The 17441-nt window shown below is 30.8% G+C and overlaps 2 protein-coding genes across 3 annotated transcripts; one reads left to right on the forward strand and one right to left on the reverse strand.

Moving 5' to 3' along the window:
• Nucleotides 1–4228: 4228 nt before the first annotated feature.
• Nucleotides 4229–8947, reverse strand: LOC133297787 (probable mediator of RNA polymerase II transcription subunit 19b). 2 transcript variants are annotated; one of them, XM_061496986.1, is made up of 5 exons: nucleotides 8716–8947; nucleotides 8270–8385; nucleotides 6025–6311; nucleotides 5692–5904; nucleotides 4229–4540 (listed from the first exon to the last, which is right to left on the reverse strand). In XM_061496986.1, exons 2-5 carry the CDS (start codon nucleotides 8298–8300, stop codon nucleotides 4478–4480), a joined length of 594 nt encoding a protein of 197 aa, XP_061352970.1. In that variant the 5' UTR covers nucleotides 8301–8385; nucleotides 8716–8947; the 3' UTR covers nucleotides 4229–4477. The 2 variants fall into 2 exon arrangements, with proteins under 2 accessions (XP_061352970.1, XP_061352971.1); XM_061496987.1 differs by having other exon boundaries at nucleotides 8270–8401.
• Nucleotides 8948–16304: 7357 nt separating this feature from the next.
• On the forward strand, nucleotides 16305–16844 carry LOC133297772 (agamous-like MADS-box protein AGL29). Its single transcript, XM_061496967.1, has one exon. The coding sequence runs from the start codon at nucleotides 16305–16307 to the stop codon at nucleotides 16842–16844; it is 540 nt and encodes a 179-aa protein (XP_061352951.1).
• The last annotated feature ends 597 nt before the right edge of the window (nucleotides 16845–17441 follow it).

Here is a 17441-nt window from a genome sequence, read left to right on the forward strand (position 1 = left end):
AGATAAACGTGTAAATTTAAGAAAGAATTTTACTTGAAAATTTTGTGCCCGAATTTTAAGGGGATACCAAACGGGCTTGTAGTATAATTAATTAGACCACTGTGTATTGGATGAATTTTGGACTCTCCTGTAATGAAAACTAGGCTCTTGAAAAGTTGAATTGAAATTGAGCAAATTTCTGTTTTCGCTTTTATTATACACGGTAACTATACGACATCTATTACCCCTCACATGCAATTCACATAAGAGCGAGCAAGAATACGTTAAGGTTCCCCCAATTGTGGATCCGGCCTTCACATGTTTTGTTTTTGAGAAAATTATTTGTTTGATGTAATGTTTTTAAAAGTGGATTAGTCATTAAACCGGTAAAGACATTGGTTTATGATTTATTGATAAGATCATAAGTAAATCCTGATTAAACAATGATATATATATATATATATATATATATATATATATATATATATATTTGTAATATTATATAATGGGGAGAGATTTTTTGATTTCGGTGTAAGAATAAAAAAATTTACTTTTCATTTAAATTTCAATTGTTAGAAAATAATAATTAATTAATAAGTATTATTTAATAAATTTCAATAGTTAGATGTATGAAGATAACGGTTAAGATAGACACTAAGACTTCTTATTTTTACATTGGAGTTAAAAGATCTTTTCTTATATATAATACATAAAGTAGTAAATATGACTATATATTATATGTCCTACAAGTTAAAATTAATCAATAATAAGAGGCAAAATAATAATCATCTAACAAATACCACACGAACTAAAGCAAAAATAAGGATCATCATTATATTGCTCAATAGCTCATAGTCTCAAGTTATACAGTGAGTGAAACAAACAGAAAACTTAGGCCCCGTTTGATAGTGAGGATATAGAGAATAGTTTATCATAGCTTGTTCTTTATCTATTGTTTGGTAAACCAATTTGATATGATATGATAAACTTAAAGGTTATTGTATCCTGTCCACAGGAGGATGAGTTATGCCAAAGGGGGACTTGGGTTAGGAATAGATAGGATAGAATAGCAAATGCCACATCTCTCTCATCCCAAATGTAGACATATGCTCTTCTCCTACGAACTTTGTTAGGCAGGTGAGGATTAGCCCTTGCCACCAACCAATCATCACCACCGCAGCCCAACAGCCACCTCTACCACACACTATTGCCACTACTAGCCATCAATGTTACCATGAGCTACCAGCCACCACCATCACTGGATACTACTACCCAACCATTATCGCCACCATAATTGCCACCATGTTAGGAATATGACTTCCATACTTAAGAAGGGGAATGAAGTGAGTATCATAAATTTTTTACAAAAGTCTCATTCTTGTTTTTAAATTATCATTTTAAGCAAACTTTGATATATGAAAACTTCATCAATACATTCAAACAATTCATAACATATTATGTATCACAACTATAGAACATATACTAGAATATACAAGATATCAAAGAAGCAATTAAAGTGCTATAATAAATGAGTTAAGGGTTTAGAAGATTGTAAACATAATTTATCCTGGTTCGGCCACCTCCACTTGTGATCTACATCCAAATTGAAGCTACTTAATCAAACTTTTCACTTATGGTCAAGCTGTTCACGGGTGCTTGACAAACCTGTACAATCACTAAGTTTACGAGTACTTGGTAACCTTACAATTGTCTCCAAATTTTTCTAGGTATTTCGCTAACTTTCAAATCCAATGTGTCTCACAACCCTCAATCAATGAAGATGCAAAGAAATGATGTGTTTGACAATGGATAAGCACTTTCAAAGTGCAGATTATACAACTTGAAGAACTAGGTGGGTATATGGCTTAAAGCAAATAAATGACCTCAAAAATCACTAATCAAGTATGGATCTAATCAATGAGTGTAAAGATGTTAGGTGCAGGAGTTAAGACTCAATGAAAATACAATTGCATAGCCTTTAGACTTTAGAGCCGTTACAAGTGTGTTTTTATACCATTCCAGCAAAATATAGTTGTTTATAGTCGTTGGCATCATTTTTGGAAATAATTTATCTGGATAAATAAAAGAAAATATTCGGATAAATTCATCCCGTCAATTTATCCAAATATTTCAACTATTTATCCGAATAGATACTATTTATCCAAATATTTTGCTCATTTATCCAGATAATTCATGGCAAATGAACACAATGCATTATACATCTGATTTCTCATGAACCAAATGGAATTGTAACATCTTGGACACATTTAAATAGTTCATTTAAGACTTTTGGTGACCCAAAAACATGTTACATCCTTTTAAATCAATTTTTGAGGTATCAATTGGATCATTTCATACACTTTTTGAATATAGAATCTCAATAAGTGATTTTTCTTGATCCAAAATTGTTTCTAACAACGTGAGCAAGTGTAAGTGAGCTATGGGTGAATGCCTATCAATTCAAATCATATTAAATTCATTAAAATCCATTTTTGACATATTAAACCATGAATATCATGCACTTTTTTACTACGCAATACTATATGGGAAATACTACTCTTATTTTACATGAGATAGTTATCTCATGTTCTCTCACTTCAAAAATATCATCCCCTGTTTTTTTCTTTAATGGTGGGCCCCACCTGACTTCTTTCTATAGCATGAGAGAACTACTCTCATGTAAAATGAGAGTAATATTTTCTATACTATATATGCTTGAGCTCATGCAATGTTAGTTACCATATATCCTATTAATCATATTCTAGATCCTAAAATAATATTCTAATGAGTGGTTGGACTTAGCTCCATGTTTGCACACTTTGGTGCTTGTGTACTTTGACTTATATTGCCTTGTGACTAGTGGCGGAGCCACGTTGTTCCCAGTTGGGGCCTTGGCCCTAGCTAATTTTTAAAATATAGCCACATTTTGGACGTGGGTAAATAACTGTGGCAAAGTTAAAGAGATAAAATTTAATAATTGGCACTAGCTAAATTTTTTTGGCCCTACCTAGTTATTCTTGCTGGCTCCGCCAATGCTTGTGACATGAGTGGATTACCTTTTGATTTCCTTTTACATTTAGCTTGTTGTTTTGTTCTTTAATAAGTTCCTCCAAGCTTGTTTGTTATCACCAAAACCATGATGATGTGGCACCATCAAAGACATCAATCTTGAAAGCATTGGATCCACATCTACTCTTTGATTTCATACACCGATCATTGCTGGTGCCACCGCTGCCACTTCCTTTGGCGACCCCTAGCTATCACCACAACACCAACCACCACCAACACCAATCAGACACCACCGCCGCCCATCAACCTCCTCTACCACCCACTATTGCCACTACTAGCCATCAACGTTACCATGAACTACCAGCCACCACCGTTACTAGATAATACTACCCTCATCATTATTGTCACACCATAGTTGCCATTGCTCACTGTTGGGCCGTCGCCACCACCGCTTCCTTCAGCCACCCCAAGTTATCACCACAACACCAACCACCGCCACCACCACCAATTAGACACCACCTTAAGTCGCCGCCGCCGCTGCCATTAATCAGCCACCATGATAGCCACTTGTCATTGCTGGTGCACCCACCCCATCGCACCACTATTGTCGTCGTCGCCACTGCCATCCCCAACCACCAAGCACCAACTATCACCACCCATTACCACAAATCACCACTACTACCACTTCAATTGTCCATCTTATCACCACCACCGCCTCAGCTACTATCACTATTTACCAGCCACTAATATTTATAATCAATTTAAAACTTCATTTTTTAAATTTATTTGGTGAAGACATAATTTTTGTTATTTTAAAAAAAAAATTATAAGCTATTTATATATTTAGTATAATTTATTTAAAATTATGACTTTTAATTATTTTAATAATTTAAAATAAAAATTAATATATAAATAAATCAAAAGAAAGCAATTTAAAAATCATATTTTATTTATATAATTTGCATCAAATACTTAAGAGGATAACATTATCCTGTTAAGCTGTATATTTAATATACATCAAACACATGATATGCGCTTATCAACCCATATCATTTCCTATTTTTATTTTGCTTTCATATCATTTCCATTCATTTATACTTGTAAGTTCCATATAAGATAATAAGTACAATTCAAACTTACAACATATATAAAACTTATCCGGAGACAAATCATCTCATTACTTGCTTACAATTTTTCTTAAAAAAAAAAAAAAAAAACCTTGTTCACCCCCGATTTTTTGTAACCAATTTAGGGCCGAATATTTGCTTAGATGATTTTATGGGCTAAATCTACTGCACACCTGCTCAGTTAGTTTTTCGATCATTTCAATATTTAGAACAGCCAAATGGCGATGGGAACATGTAATAACAGATTCACAATACAAAAAGAACAGCAAATTGTTGATGTAGCAAAACAGAGTTTACTGTTAGCTTCTGAACGGATCACATATTCCCAGGAAAAAAAAATTATGCAATTCTGTTTGTGCTTCTCATTGTCTAGTATTTGATCGCTTGCAAACTGAAGGATTGTTGCTTGTCTCAGCCCTCCTTTTCTGAAAAAGTTAAACGGAAAGAAAATAGGATTTTAGTTTAATTCAAGTTGCACATAAATAGCCTTTATTATTTCAACACATGAGTGCAATTACTGTCGTTTGAACTTTGAAATGCACCCAAGAACAAATAATGTATCCAAATTTGCCTAAAAATCTGGCATGTGTCTTCATCATGCAGCATCAAATTGCATAAATTTAAACAAGTTCTACATAATATTTAGTTTGTATAAAAAATTGGTTGAGTTAATTTTATACCAAATATTGTGTTGAATCATTTTTCAAATTTGCATAATTTTTTGAATTTCAATTTAAAAGAAGAAACAAAGGAAAAGAGAATAAGGAAAAAAAATCATTTAAAAAAAAACTAATTTTTCTTCCAACAATAAGGACACTGATTCTGTTACTTTCTTTGTTTCCTTATTCACTCTCCCATCCCAACTATCAAAAGTTCCATGTTGACAAGCACTATGGAAATATGGAAATATTGACAACATATACATGGATTTGCGAAGAATTAAGCAGTTGTATTATACACAGTTAGAATATAGTAGTTTTATTATATTCATATGCTACATCTAATTGGGGAACCACATTTCAATTCGTCATCAGATTCAAAAGAATCAAAACAAAATCTTTTGTAGTTGGCCGAGAGACCATGATTGCTCTAATGCTCTCTATGGCTAGGAAAATTTAAAACTAAAATCAACCAATCCTCCTACCACTTTGAATTTTGCGAAGATTTTTCTGAGGGGATTGTCATGGATTTGTGTTTCAAAATAGCTGGTCCGCTACTAGTTGGTGCTCTTTACCAAACTGTTATTCAATGGTCAACCATTATTTTTGTGTGTAACAAGCCAAATGGTTGACTATTGACAAACAGTTCTGTGAAGTTCACCATCAAAAATTGAACTTAAAAGTGTATATATTTATAAAATATGAGGGGTTTTGTGTAAAAAAATAAAATAATAATAAAAACCAGAGTGTAGGAATGGTGAAAATCTTTGTATGCATCTTTATCCTAGCATGAGAGGTTTTGTATAACAAATGCAAAATAGAGGGGAGGTTGGAGTAATTTAGTAATTAAAAAAAATAACATTCAATTTAATGTAAGACACAATGCATAAAAGTGGAAAGAAGGATTGAGAGCAAACCTTGTCTAGTTGATTCTTCAATTGCAATGGCTGTGAATCATGCTGTCTAATTCTATTGTTTTCTACACAACTTCCATCTTTTACTCGATGTCGTTTGTGCTTCCTATACTTTTCACCATTTCTATAGATATCTTTGTCCTTTCTGTTCTTTCTCTCATTCTCTCTAGGTTGGTTCTCCAACTTTGGCGCTGCATTTGGTAGCCCCTTCTGGGCCTGTTTACAACATATTCGCATGACACATTTTTTTAACATAGCAATCATAGAATTATTTAGTTTTCTTTAACGTTAAGAAAAGGATCAAATGCAGCCAGGCAATAAGATTAAGAATCTTACAGAAGAAAGGTGGATAGGATCCATTTCCCTCACATGGAAAGCTTCACTTAGTACACCTAAGTCAAAAGGACGCAAGCAAGCTTTATTCTCACTCATGGAGGTGTCCCTACAGAGCTGATCCAGTTCCATTCCTTCTCCCTTCTTGATTTTTGTGTCACCAACCACATTCTGAAGATAATGTGTCTCCGAAATTGACAGCGGAAGTGACCTCTTGCAGAAGAATTCATAGTATGGCCAAAGCCTATATTGATTTATGAGATCACGAGCACCTCCAAGTTCTCTATTGCCTAATTCCAAGAAACAACCTTACTAAACAAAATATACTGAAAGAAATAAGAACTTCATGCATTGATTCCAAGTTTTTTTAATAAAAATTAAAAAAATCAAAAACTGAAGAGCAATCTAAAACAACGTCCCGATAGAAATGAATCAGCAACACCTAATAACAGGGAATGCATGTGACAATTTAAATAGTAAATCTGATAGAAGTGAGGATCTCCAGAGGCCCAATGAAGGGATTGACAGAGGAAAAGCTTTGGTAAAGGCCCCTGCAGAAAGTGTTGAGCTTAATTAAACCTTTAGTTTAGGCTTCCATGATTCCAGAAAGGGTAAGATTAATGTTTTAGGAGATCCTTCTGTTATCCATCATATTGAAGAAGGAATTCTCCCTTTGACAGATGCTGACAAAAGCTATAGCCTTTTGGTCAAAGTGAGAAGACACCAAAGGAGGAAGTTATACTCTCTATGCCATTAGGCAATGCAAGTGACGTATAAGCTCCATAATCACCTCTAGATTAATTGGGGTTAGAGTTGGTTAATCCGTTGGGTAAGGATGTTAAGGATGGTTTTTAACCAAAATGGAAAAGGAACTGCAAAGATAAGCAACCTCAGTTATTCACGGGCAAAAAGGAAATAGAAGGCTGAAATATGTTTTTATTTAAGCTTCGAAGTTGGCTTTTGTTTTGGATATTGCAGGATAGTAGTTTTGAGCTTCTTTTCAATTTAGAATCATCCTCTTGATGCAGAAGTTATTTTAACTATGTTTTCTAGTTAGCATTTGGGGCAGTTGTGGTGAGCTCCTTTTCAGTCTTGTCATATGGCTCGGTATTGTTCTGCGGTTTCTTATGTGGGTTATATCTTTTTGTTCTCTTTCAGCTTTGTGGTTTCCTTTGGAGGATTTTTATCCTTTCCTATTTTTTCCTTCCACTTTCATAGTATTTATTTTTCTATCCAAAAAACAATCTGAGAATACTGAGGACAATATACTCTCATAGAAACAACTTAGAATAGTTTTGCAAGTCAAAGGATGAAGTAAAAAGAGCATATCTATGTTTGCAGCTAACCTTCTTACATGGCCTTTTACCGTACAATGTTTACCCCCCCAAAAAAAAAAACCCAACAAAGAAATAGAAGACAAAAAAATTACATCTCATTGTGTGATAATGAATTAGTAATCATAAAAATCTTCCAACAAACATTTACAGAGAGTTATCTTGTTTGAACAGAATTACTTCCCAAATTTAATATATGGAAAAGACTTCCAAACTTCAATCAGGACAACCAACTGAACCATGTTGAAGTTTTTATAAGAAAACAAAGAGTGATCCATCATACTTGCTTTTATCCATATGCAAATAGTAATCAGAAAAGGGAACATGAGCACTAGTTTATGAAAATATCCACCAAAGAAGAACTAACGTACATGATAGAACATGAACAATAGTTTATCTAGTCATCAGTGACCTATTATCAAAACAAAGGTGGGGAATTCAAACTTTTAAATGTTAGAGCCAGAGTTCAGCAGGATTTTTATTAATGATCATCTCATGATCACAAAGGTCCATCAAGCTCTGTTTGCTATATCACTGACTTTAAACCTCACGAAATTCTCTGAAACGTGAGGCTCTAATAAACAGTGAACCAAGATATTGAGAATGTTCTGAGGTACAGAAAAATGGAGAATTTTCTGTGGTACCGAAAGCTCTTCCAACTACTAACCTTTTGTAATTAATGATTAATAGGAATTACAAAAGAATTATTGTTTGCATTCTTTCAACGATTGTATTATGTATGCCCCATGGTAAACCAAATGGTTCCACAGTGTTCCTATTCAACTATTCTAACAAAGTAATCACCAAAACAATATGAAAGTCCATTTCTGAAGATATATAGTTATCTTGCACATTCGCATTATCAAGAAAAATAAAAAGGCAAACAATTAATAGGCCACATCTCAAGTTCTTACCCCTCCCAAATCTTTTTCCTTCAAGATCCATCTTTCAGATTACCTCAAAAAATGCTGCTCAAATGCATCAACCAACTATCTAACAAATGCATCCACCACCCGCAGGAAGTTACCGCCTGAAAATATGAACAACTGAGGAAGTTTCTCAGCAAAGAAGTTGTACAATCTCAACAAAATCTGGGACTACAGTATCATATCTAACACATACACGATATATCTTGGAAGATGTAAAAGCATGCATCAAATTACCTCAAACAATAAACCCATCTGAGAAATGGCCTTTCCCACCAAACAAAAATTCTACACTAGTACCACATTGCATGATTATCTAATAAAATTGAAAACTTTACACGTTCCTAGTGAATTTAAATCAAGGGTCAACTGAAGTTAATCCAATCAAATACACTTGGCCAAACAAAACACTGAAAATGAATAAGAGAAAATACCTGAGAACAGAGCAGAGATAGGGATTGGGTAATTTAAGGTTATTGTTTGCAAATTTTGAACCAAGACAAGATTTTGATATGGGAACACAAGAAAAATTACCCAGTTCTTCCTTTTGTATCTTTTAATTAAAAAAAAAAAAATTGTGTGAAGGAAGAAAGACAACGGCGACTAAGAAGGAAACCGGGACCTGCTCGGAGAAATTGGCTTAGCTGTTTCTTAGGTATAATCGGGTTGGTTTGTTGGTTAGGGTTATATAGAAAAGCAAATTTTTTTTTTTTTTTTTATAATAAGAAAAGCAAATTTTGTTTATGATGATATACGAAATACGAGAAGGTTATCCTTTCCGCCAAAGAATTTTACCATATTTAAATAGGAAAAATATTTGTGTTTTTAAATAAAATAACTTATATTATTTCACTTTCATAAAGATATGAAACTCACATTTTTATATTTTTTTGTCCACTTTCTTTTCTCTTTTATCTATCTCTTTCTCTCACTTAAAATGACACAACGTTATATCCTTTAAAATGATACACACTTTTACATATTTATAAAAGGTAAAACTAATCTCATGTTACATAAGAAATTGTATTTTATGTTGTGAAATAAAATTGAGGAGGGTCCCATTTTGATTTTTTTATTTTTTATTTTTTTGTGGGACCCACCTTGATTTTGTTTCGCACCATAAAATACACTATCTTATGTAACATAAGATTAATTTTACCCATTTATAAATTAGGGTTAGTTACTATTAACTAATTTTACTGTTAGATCGATTATATTGATCTAATGGTTATATTTATTTTCATTTTGGTATAGTTATGATTCTCCATATTTAATATGAAAGCATTAAATATAAGAAATTATAACCATACAAAGATGAAAATAAATATAAAGTATTAAATATTAGAAATCATAACCATACAAATATGGAAATAAACATAACCGTTGGATCACCGTAATCGATCTAACGGTGAAATTGATTAGTAATAATATTGGTAGTAACCCTAATTGGTTGTTACAATATCCTACCGTATTTACCATCAATTTAATCACATCACAATTAAATCTAATTCTTCACAATCAATCTTTAAAGAGATATATTGGACTGAGATTTTAAAAGATTTTGATGAATTATTTTTAGATAAAAAAAATACATTGGTATTTAATTAGGATGTTAAAAGATTGAAAAAAATCATGAGATTTAAGATTTTAAAATATTATTTTAAAATTCATACAAATCCGGTGGTATTCAATCAGTATTTTAAACAAAAGAAAAACAATCTTGTGCTATACAAAAATATGAGGATTTTAGTGGATTTTCTATTGGTATGAATTTCGTGAGACTGTTTAGCAAGAAATATAAATATGAGGTCTCTTGTCTCTCTTATAATCTAACCCTGACCCTTAGGATTTCTTGAGATTTTTATATTGTAGTGTCTTCTTCTTTTGGTGGGTCGACCCGCTCAAAATCGGGTTTCGACATGGAGCTTCGTCAAGGTTCAAAAACAACAAATTTTTTAGTGATTTTCATTATAAAATTACCCAGAAGTAACAACCTAACTAGATTTTAATATAATCTATCTCAAAAATAGTAAATTTGTTAGCGATTTTTTAGAGTTTTTGGAAGTTTAAAAAATAATTTTTCAAGTTATGAGTCGTGATTTTTGAAGGCACAACAATGTGTGATTTTTGTATTAAAAATAACGTAAAAAAGTGGAAAAACAATAGAGGAACAAAAAATCCCAAACCAACTTTCATTTTACATTAATGAAACAAAGTCGATTTAAAGAAAAATTGAAACTTTCATAATATGAATCTATGTTTCATAATAATACACTCGTGAACGAAATTCCTTCGCTATAGGAAATGATTTCAAACAATTTTTGTGTCAATAGATCAGTAAAAACTTGTTTTTCAAAAGCCCCAAAGCAATTTGAGGTTTCAATGTATCGATTGAAAATAATTTAAATTTTTTTTAAACTTTCATGTAATAAAATTCAGAAATTTAGATTCAAAATTTTCTTAGAATACTTAATGAAAGCATGCATGTGATATATGGTTGAAAACTCTCATCACGTAGAACAAAAACCCAAAGGTTTCCAAGATCAATTGCAAAATATTTCAAATAAAATTTTATCATAAACTTTAGGTTTTATATACAAATTTTGAATCATTTTAATAAATAAAAAAATTATGGATCTTATAATCATATGTGCATAGCTCTGATATCAAATTAAGAAGATAAGTTTCAACACATTGGTCAAACCCAAGAGCAGGAACGAAAAGATGTTAATGCGTGGAGGGCTAATATAGATATGTTGAGAGATGCTGCTTAGTAAGATATTAAGTGGCATGAAATTACTAATTGAGAAAATTATATTAGGTTTTATTTTATTTTTTATTAATATCATTACATTTCTTTGTTTTTTATTGACTCTTGTAATTTTGATTGCTTGTTAAAAATTCATATGATTTTTTAAAATCTTATAAATTTATATTGTCCTTTCAAATCTTATTAATTCTAGGGAAAACTTCATTTTCACCCATTGTGGTTTTGTGATTTATCATTTGACCCCCGTGATTTTAAACATATCACTTACACTCACTGTGCTGAAATAATTTATCATTTAACCCTCTATGGTTTAAAATTTTTACTTAGACCCCTTGTGGTTACAAATTTTTTCACTTAAACCCCTTGTAGTTTAAAAAATAAACATTTTAAAAACATATTTCAAATAAATTTTCTCTCTTTTTTATTTTATATCCTCATGTATTGCATTTAGGGTTTGAAATATATTTTAAGTTATCTATTCTGAAATTAATTTATAAATTATCTTAATTTTTTTATTTTAAAAATATATTTGAAATTAAAAAGATTATTTAAGATGAAATTAAAATATATTATTTATGATAAATTAAATATGTACTATCAAAATAAGATATTTACTTTCGTTAAATAGATAAAATAAAAATATATGATTTGAATTTATTTTCTTGATAAAAATAAGTGAATTTTTTTTAGAATTTGTTTTTAGTTTTTAAACCTTAAATGCTTTAGGTGAGGATATAAAATAAAAAAGAGGGAAAATTTATTTTCCTCTTATTTATTTTTTTAAATTTTTATTTTTAAACCACAAGGGTCTAAGTGAAAATATTTTTAACCATAAGGAGTCTAAGTGAAAATATGAAACCACGGGTGGTTAAATGATAAATTATTTAAGCGCAATGAATTTAAGTGATAAGTTTAAAACCACGGGGTCAAATGATAAATCACAAAACCACAATGGGTGAAAATGAAGTTTTCCCTTAATTTTATTAAAATACTTTAAGATCTAATCTTATAAAATTTTGATTGTAATAAAAATCTTTTAGAGTCACTTCAATTATATATAGTCTTTTAAAATTCATAAGATTTTTTATCAAAAAATAATCTTTTAAAATCATAATCCAATACATTCCCTAAAATCCTATTTTTTACGATTTTATTCTCTCTCACCTTTACTTCTCTTTAGGTTTGACAATACTCTATCTAGTTCTTTCAATTGAGAGCGGGAATTACATGTCCAACTAATGGGAAAATTGGATTGAGAAAGTGAAAGTGAAGATTGGTGGGTTTCAAAACTTGCAAGGAAACCATAACTGATTGGCATAAAAGTTTAGGGGAGCGATTTCATTTGTACCAAATAGACGAAACAAATTTTGGATAGAGGGAAGGCTTCTTATAGAGTAACGAGCGAGCAGGAACTGGACAAGCGCAGTTTAGAATTGGAACACTAGTGGCGGCTAATGTGCGCGGTACATGGTCGATGTTTATGGCTAGAACTTGGGCTTTTTAATCCTTTTGCACCTCATTAATTAATTAATAATCGTTTTGCCCCTTATTCAAAACTATCTACCAATCTGCTCTTCTTTAATTGATTAACTTGAATATTTAATCGATTAACTTGAATATTTAATCGATTAAATGGCCAAAATCGGTAAAAATAGTTGACTCGAGATTTAATCGATTAAATCTCCTTGAGTTTGAAAAAATCTCATACCATGTTCATGGAGCAACCTAAGAAAACAACATCAACTAATTTAGTGACTTGGATGGTCAACAAGGGCATGGTATGACCATCATGGTTGCATAGATAAATCTAGCACCGGGACTGTTACTGCAATCAACGAAAATAGCATGAGAGGGAGGGTCTTGGGTTTTGTGGGTAACTAGGCGACCAACCAATGGATAGAAATGGATAAGGGCGAGAGAAAGGGAGTGCTTGAGCTTATCCAACAGATTATGGATGAAATCTTGTTGGTTATGTGGTGATGAAGGTTTCTTGAAGAGGAGGCCCTTCTAGATGTAGTGTGTAGACAGCATAAGAATATCCCAAGGTGCTAAATAGCAGATTCCGTTTGATTCTTCATTGGGGCTCTGCAGCTTGATGAAGCATTCTGAAACGTGTTGAACTACAAGAAAAATTTCAGGCCCAGTGGCTACCACCAGCCATCAAGACGTGAATTTGTTGGTTTCAAACTCAAGGAGATTTAATCGATTAAATAGGGAGATTTAATCGATTAAATCTCTGAGTCAACCATTTTTGTCAGTTTTGATCATTTAATCGATTAAATATTCAATTTAATCGATTAAAGAGGGACAAATTGGTAGATAATTTTGAATAAGGGGCAAAATGGTTATTAATTAATTAATGAAGAGTAAAGAGGTCAAAAAACCCTAGAACTTGCGCATTCGAGGTTAAAGTCTACAAAGAAACCCCCAAGGGTAGCTCAGTTGGCAGCTGAGCTCCCATGGGATTACTTGGTGCAGGGATCAAACCCTGTCTCAAGCAGTTTCTTGGAAAATCTTTGGGGGCCAGAGGATAAGCCAAAAAATCTTCGGTTGGATATTAGTCTCGTCCTTTCTCCGGTTGCAAAGCTTAGTGCACCCACTGTTACAATGAGGGGCTAGCCCAAACAGGCCGTACCCCGAGGGCATGGTGCCCGGAGAAAGTTGAATGGGAATACCTCCTGGCAATGTACCAAAAAAAAAAAAAAGTCTACAAAGAAAATAAAAGAATTTTTAAAGGAATTCAGCTATTTATTATTTTTCTTGTACGATGAAAACGAGAATTCATTTCTATAACACAAATTCTGGTCATCCTGTTCCTTCCACTAAAATATGGGAAACTCATGATGCTATATTGCTCATAAAATAAAAACAAAAATATCGTTGTAATCCAAAACGTCGTTCACTACTTGGTCATGTGCAATTGGAAGACATAGAGAGAGAGGATGGAAAGAGTGTTATCAATCTAGAGAAAATGTGAAAGTGAGAGAGAATAAAAGGATAAAAAATTTAAGATTATAAAGATTGATTGTGAGCTATTAGATTTAATTCTGATCCGACGGTGATTAAATTAGTTGTAAAGATAGTAAATTTCTTTAGTAATAAGTATGACCCTCCCTATTAAATATTACACTTTTTTTCATATTAATGTTAACATGTAATACCGTATCCAAATAAATTTAAAATTAAATAAAGGAAAAACAAATAATCAATTAGAAAATGTAGATATGTATAAAATAAAAAATATATATAAAAAAATTGAGTAGAAAAATATTTTTAGAAAAAAATCTATTTATCATTTTTGTTATTATTAAATTAAAATTAAATTATTAATAATATAATAACATTAATAATAGTCAATGATTTAATTTTAATCTAATGATAAAATAATTATAAGAAATTATAAGTAAAAATTTATAAATATTTATTTAAAAAAATTGTAAATATAATCTGCCTCGAAGAATTTACCCTTCATTTTTTATACTAATCTTTTTCCTATGGTTATTAGTTTTAGTTTATTACTTTTTCACTTATAAATTTTTATGTCGTAATGAATTTTTTTTATCCGAAACTATGGGAATTTTTGAAGAATACACCTATTAATATTTGATTTACAAATAAGATTGAATTAATGTTTAAATGATAATTAATGATCATTAATGTTGTCTTTTTTAAAAAAATTATAAATTTTTATATTTAGTAAACTAAAATAGACATTTATTTAATAAAAAATTATATAAAATTCGTCTGTTTGATTTAGCTTGCTTGAAATGAAAAAAAATTATTAATGCAAATCAATCCAATTTAATTTGATTGGCATCTTTTTAAAATATTACTAAAATCATATTTTTTTATATCGATTTTTTTTGAAACATGATTAAAAAATTATACAATTTTGTTCTGGATCAAAAAATATAAATTTTGAGCGATAAAATTAAATTGGGTCCATCAATTAAAAAAAAATATAAAAACTTGAATTAAAAGTTCAAATTAGACTGAACGAAAAAAATCTCACCTAAAGTTTATATTTTGTTAATTAATCAGGTCAACATAGTTAGATTATTTTCACCTAATCCAATAAACATTATAGATAAACATACGGTTTAAGGTTAACACATATTTATTGAAGGCTTTAATGTTTCTACAGTGAATATAGATAAGTTATCTACATTTGCTCCCAAAACAACGTCGTTTTGAATTAAAAAATTAAAAAATTATAATGAAAAAGACTATTATAACTCTGAAATAAATTATAATTACAAAAATACCTTGATTTTCGCCTCAAAACGATATCATTTTGAGTTCAATGTAAATAATTTATCTACATTGACTGTAGAAAAAACGAATCCATTTATTGAATAATTTGTACAATATATTCATTTTAGAAGCTATATGTATGTGGTTATTCTTATTCCAATACAACAACCCAAAAGTAATAGGAGTGGTAATCTCATATTAAAATTTCACTTGTTACTTTACCAAAAAAAAATAAAAATTCACTTGTTATAGTAATGTTAAAATTATGTCTAATTCTTTTTTTTAGACAGTAAATAAGCTGAATCCAATTAAAATTTGTCAATATTAATGAAGATAGATACTCTCACCAAAATTTGATATTACCAAATCTTGTAAAAATTTAATACGAGCGCGTCCACTCATTTTAGGTGACTTGGGAAAGTGACAGAGGGTCGTGGCAAAACTTTTCTATATTTATAATTAACATTTTTGTTTTTTACTGTAAAAAAATATTTATCTGCTACATTCATATAAAAGTGAGTGAGTTTTATTATTTGTCTCTCTCTTATATTTATAATGAGACTTATTTATTTTTATGTGAGTGTGATAAAAAAAATATTTTCTTTATTAAAAGCATAAATGTTTTTTCCCATGATGTAAAGATGGGATTTGGATTTCTTGTTTTCCAATAAATCTAAATTTGTTAGTACCATTGAATTAAAAAAAAGAAAAATAGATTTCTTGTCCTCCAATAAATCTAAATATGTTAGTTTCATTTAATTTAAAAATAAAATAAAAAAGAGCACTTTTGTAAAAGTGGGAAGATATTGAAACACTTCCATATCATTGAAAACAATGTCCATTAATGAAAATCACAGAGATTTTTAAATTCAATATTAGAAACAACGAATCTCTTCCGAGTGTGTGTATATAATAGGGGTGTGGGGAAACCATATAGCCCGTGTCTTTTACAATAACCCCTCTTTCTAATCTTTGTGTTTTTTTTTTCTTTTAGTAATAATGGGTCGTCGAAAAATTGAGATTGCAATGGTGAAGGACACCAACACGAGGCAAGTCACATTCTCAAAGCGTCGAACAGGTCTATTCAAGAAAGCAAATGAGTTATCCATTTTGTGTGGGGCTGAGGTTGCTATTGTTGTATTCTCTCCTGGGAATAAGCCTTACTCATTTGGGCACCCAGGTGTTGATGCTGTTGCGAACAATTTTTTTCAACAAGAGCCCAAATCAGGTGATGTGATCCAAGGCAACCCCTCTTCCGAAGGTGTTAACTTGGGCAAGCTAAACAAAGAATATGCTGATGTGATGGACTTGGTGCGTGAGGATGAGAATAAGGGTGAGGTCCAAAAGGCCTTAGATAAATACCAACTGACCCAACTCTCTGAGCTTCAAGAATTTTCTAGTTCACTAAAAGAGTTCAAGTATCATGTAAACAAGCGTCTTAGTGAATTTGAAGCATTGGAATCTATGCTACTCCTTGCACAAGAGCCTGTGGAGGGGATAGAAAATCTTGTTGCCAAAAAGAAAAGAAGAAAAAATTGATGCACTTTAGCATGAAAACAAGTGTATTACCTTGAGCATGAGCATGTATTTTCTTCACCTTCAAATTGTGCTGTCATTTTTCTCTTAGTTTGAGCAAGAAGGGAGAGAAAATAGTGAGATGAATAAAGTATTTTATTGTGTTTTGAATTTTAGAAATTTATGCAAAAATAAACATAATCTCTTTCCAGTGAAAATTAGAAATGTTATGATAAATATTTCTCGTTTCAAATAGTTTTGTTATTTTCGACCCCAAAATTTTTACAACATTGTTACTCCGGTCAATAATGTCTTATTATTTATATTAAGTCATTTAAACTTTGAAATCCTTACTATTAGAAAAGTCTCAATTTTTTACGGAAATTATCGACGAAAAATATTGCGTCAAAATCAATGACATAATTTTTTACCGACAACGTATTCCGTCGAAAGTTTTCGACAGAAAATGACATTTTTTTAGTTGTGCTTGTTGTCCTTTCCCATCCTATTTTAGGTGAAAAGTAAATAATAATAATGATGAATAAATTATTTTATTATGTTGAACGTGATAAATTTGAGAGTAGGTAAAAAAAAAAAATTTAAGTAAAGAATTGAAATATT

The sequence above is a fragment of the Gastrolobium bilobum genome, unplaced genomic scaffold (genome assembly GCF_033153095.1).
Source record: "Gastrolobium bilobum isolate Gb01-03AN ecotype WA unplaced genomic scaffold, APGP_CSIRO_Gbil_v1 utg53966, whole genome shotgun sequence".
In the NCBI taxonomy this organism is placed as follows: domain Eukaryota; kingdom Viridiplantae; phylum Streptophyta; class Magnoliopsida; order Fabales; family Fabaceae; genus Gastrolobium; species Gastrolobium bilobum.

Coding starts and splice junctions, on each gene's coding strand:
- LOC133297787 (XM_061496986.1), bottom strand. CDS start 8,300: ATGGATCTTGAAGGAAAAAGATTTGGGAGGG. Junction 5,905..6,024: donor ATCCTATCCACCTTTCTTCT/GTAAGATTCTTA, acceptor TGTTGTAAACAG/GCCCAGAAGGGGCTACCAAA. Junction 4,541..5,691: donor TGAAGAATCAACTAGACAAG/GTTTGCTCTCAA, acceptor TAACTTTTTCAG/AAAAGGAGGGCTGAGACAAG.
- LOC133297772 (XM_061496967.1), top strand. CDS start 16,305: ATGGGTCGTCGAAAAATTGAGATTGCAATGGTGAAGGACACCAACACG.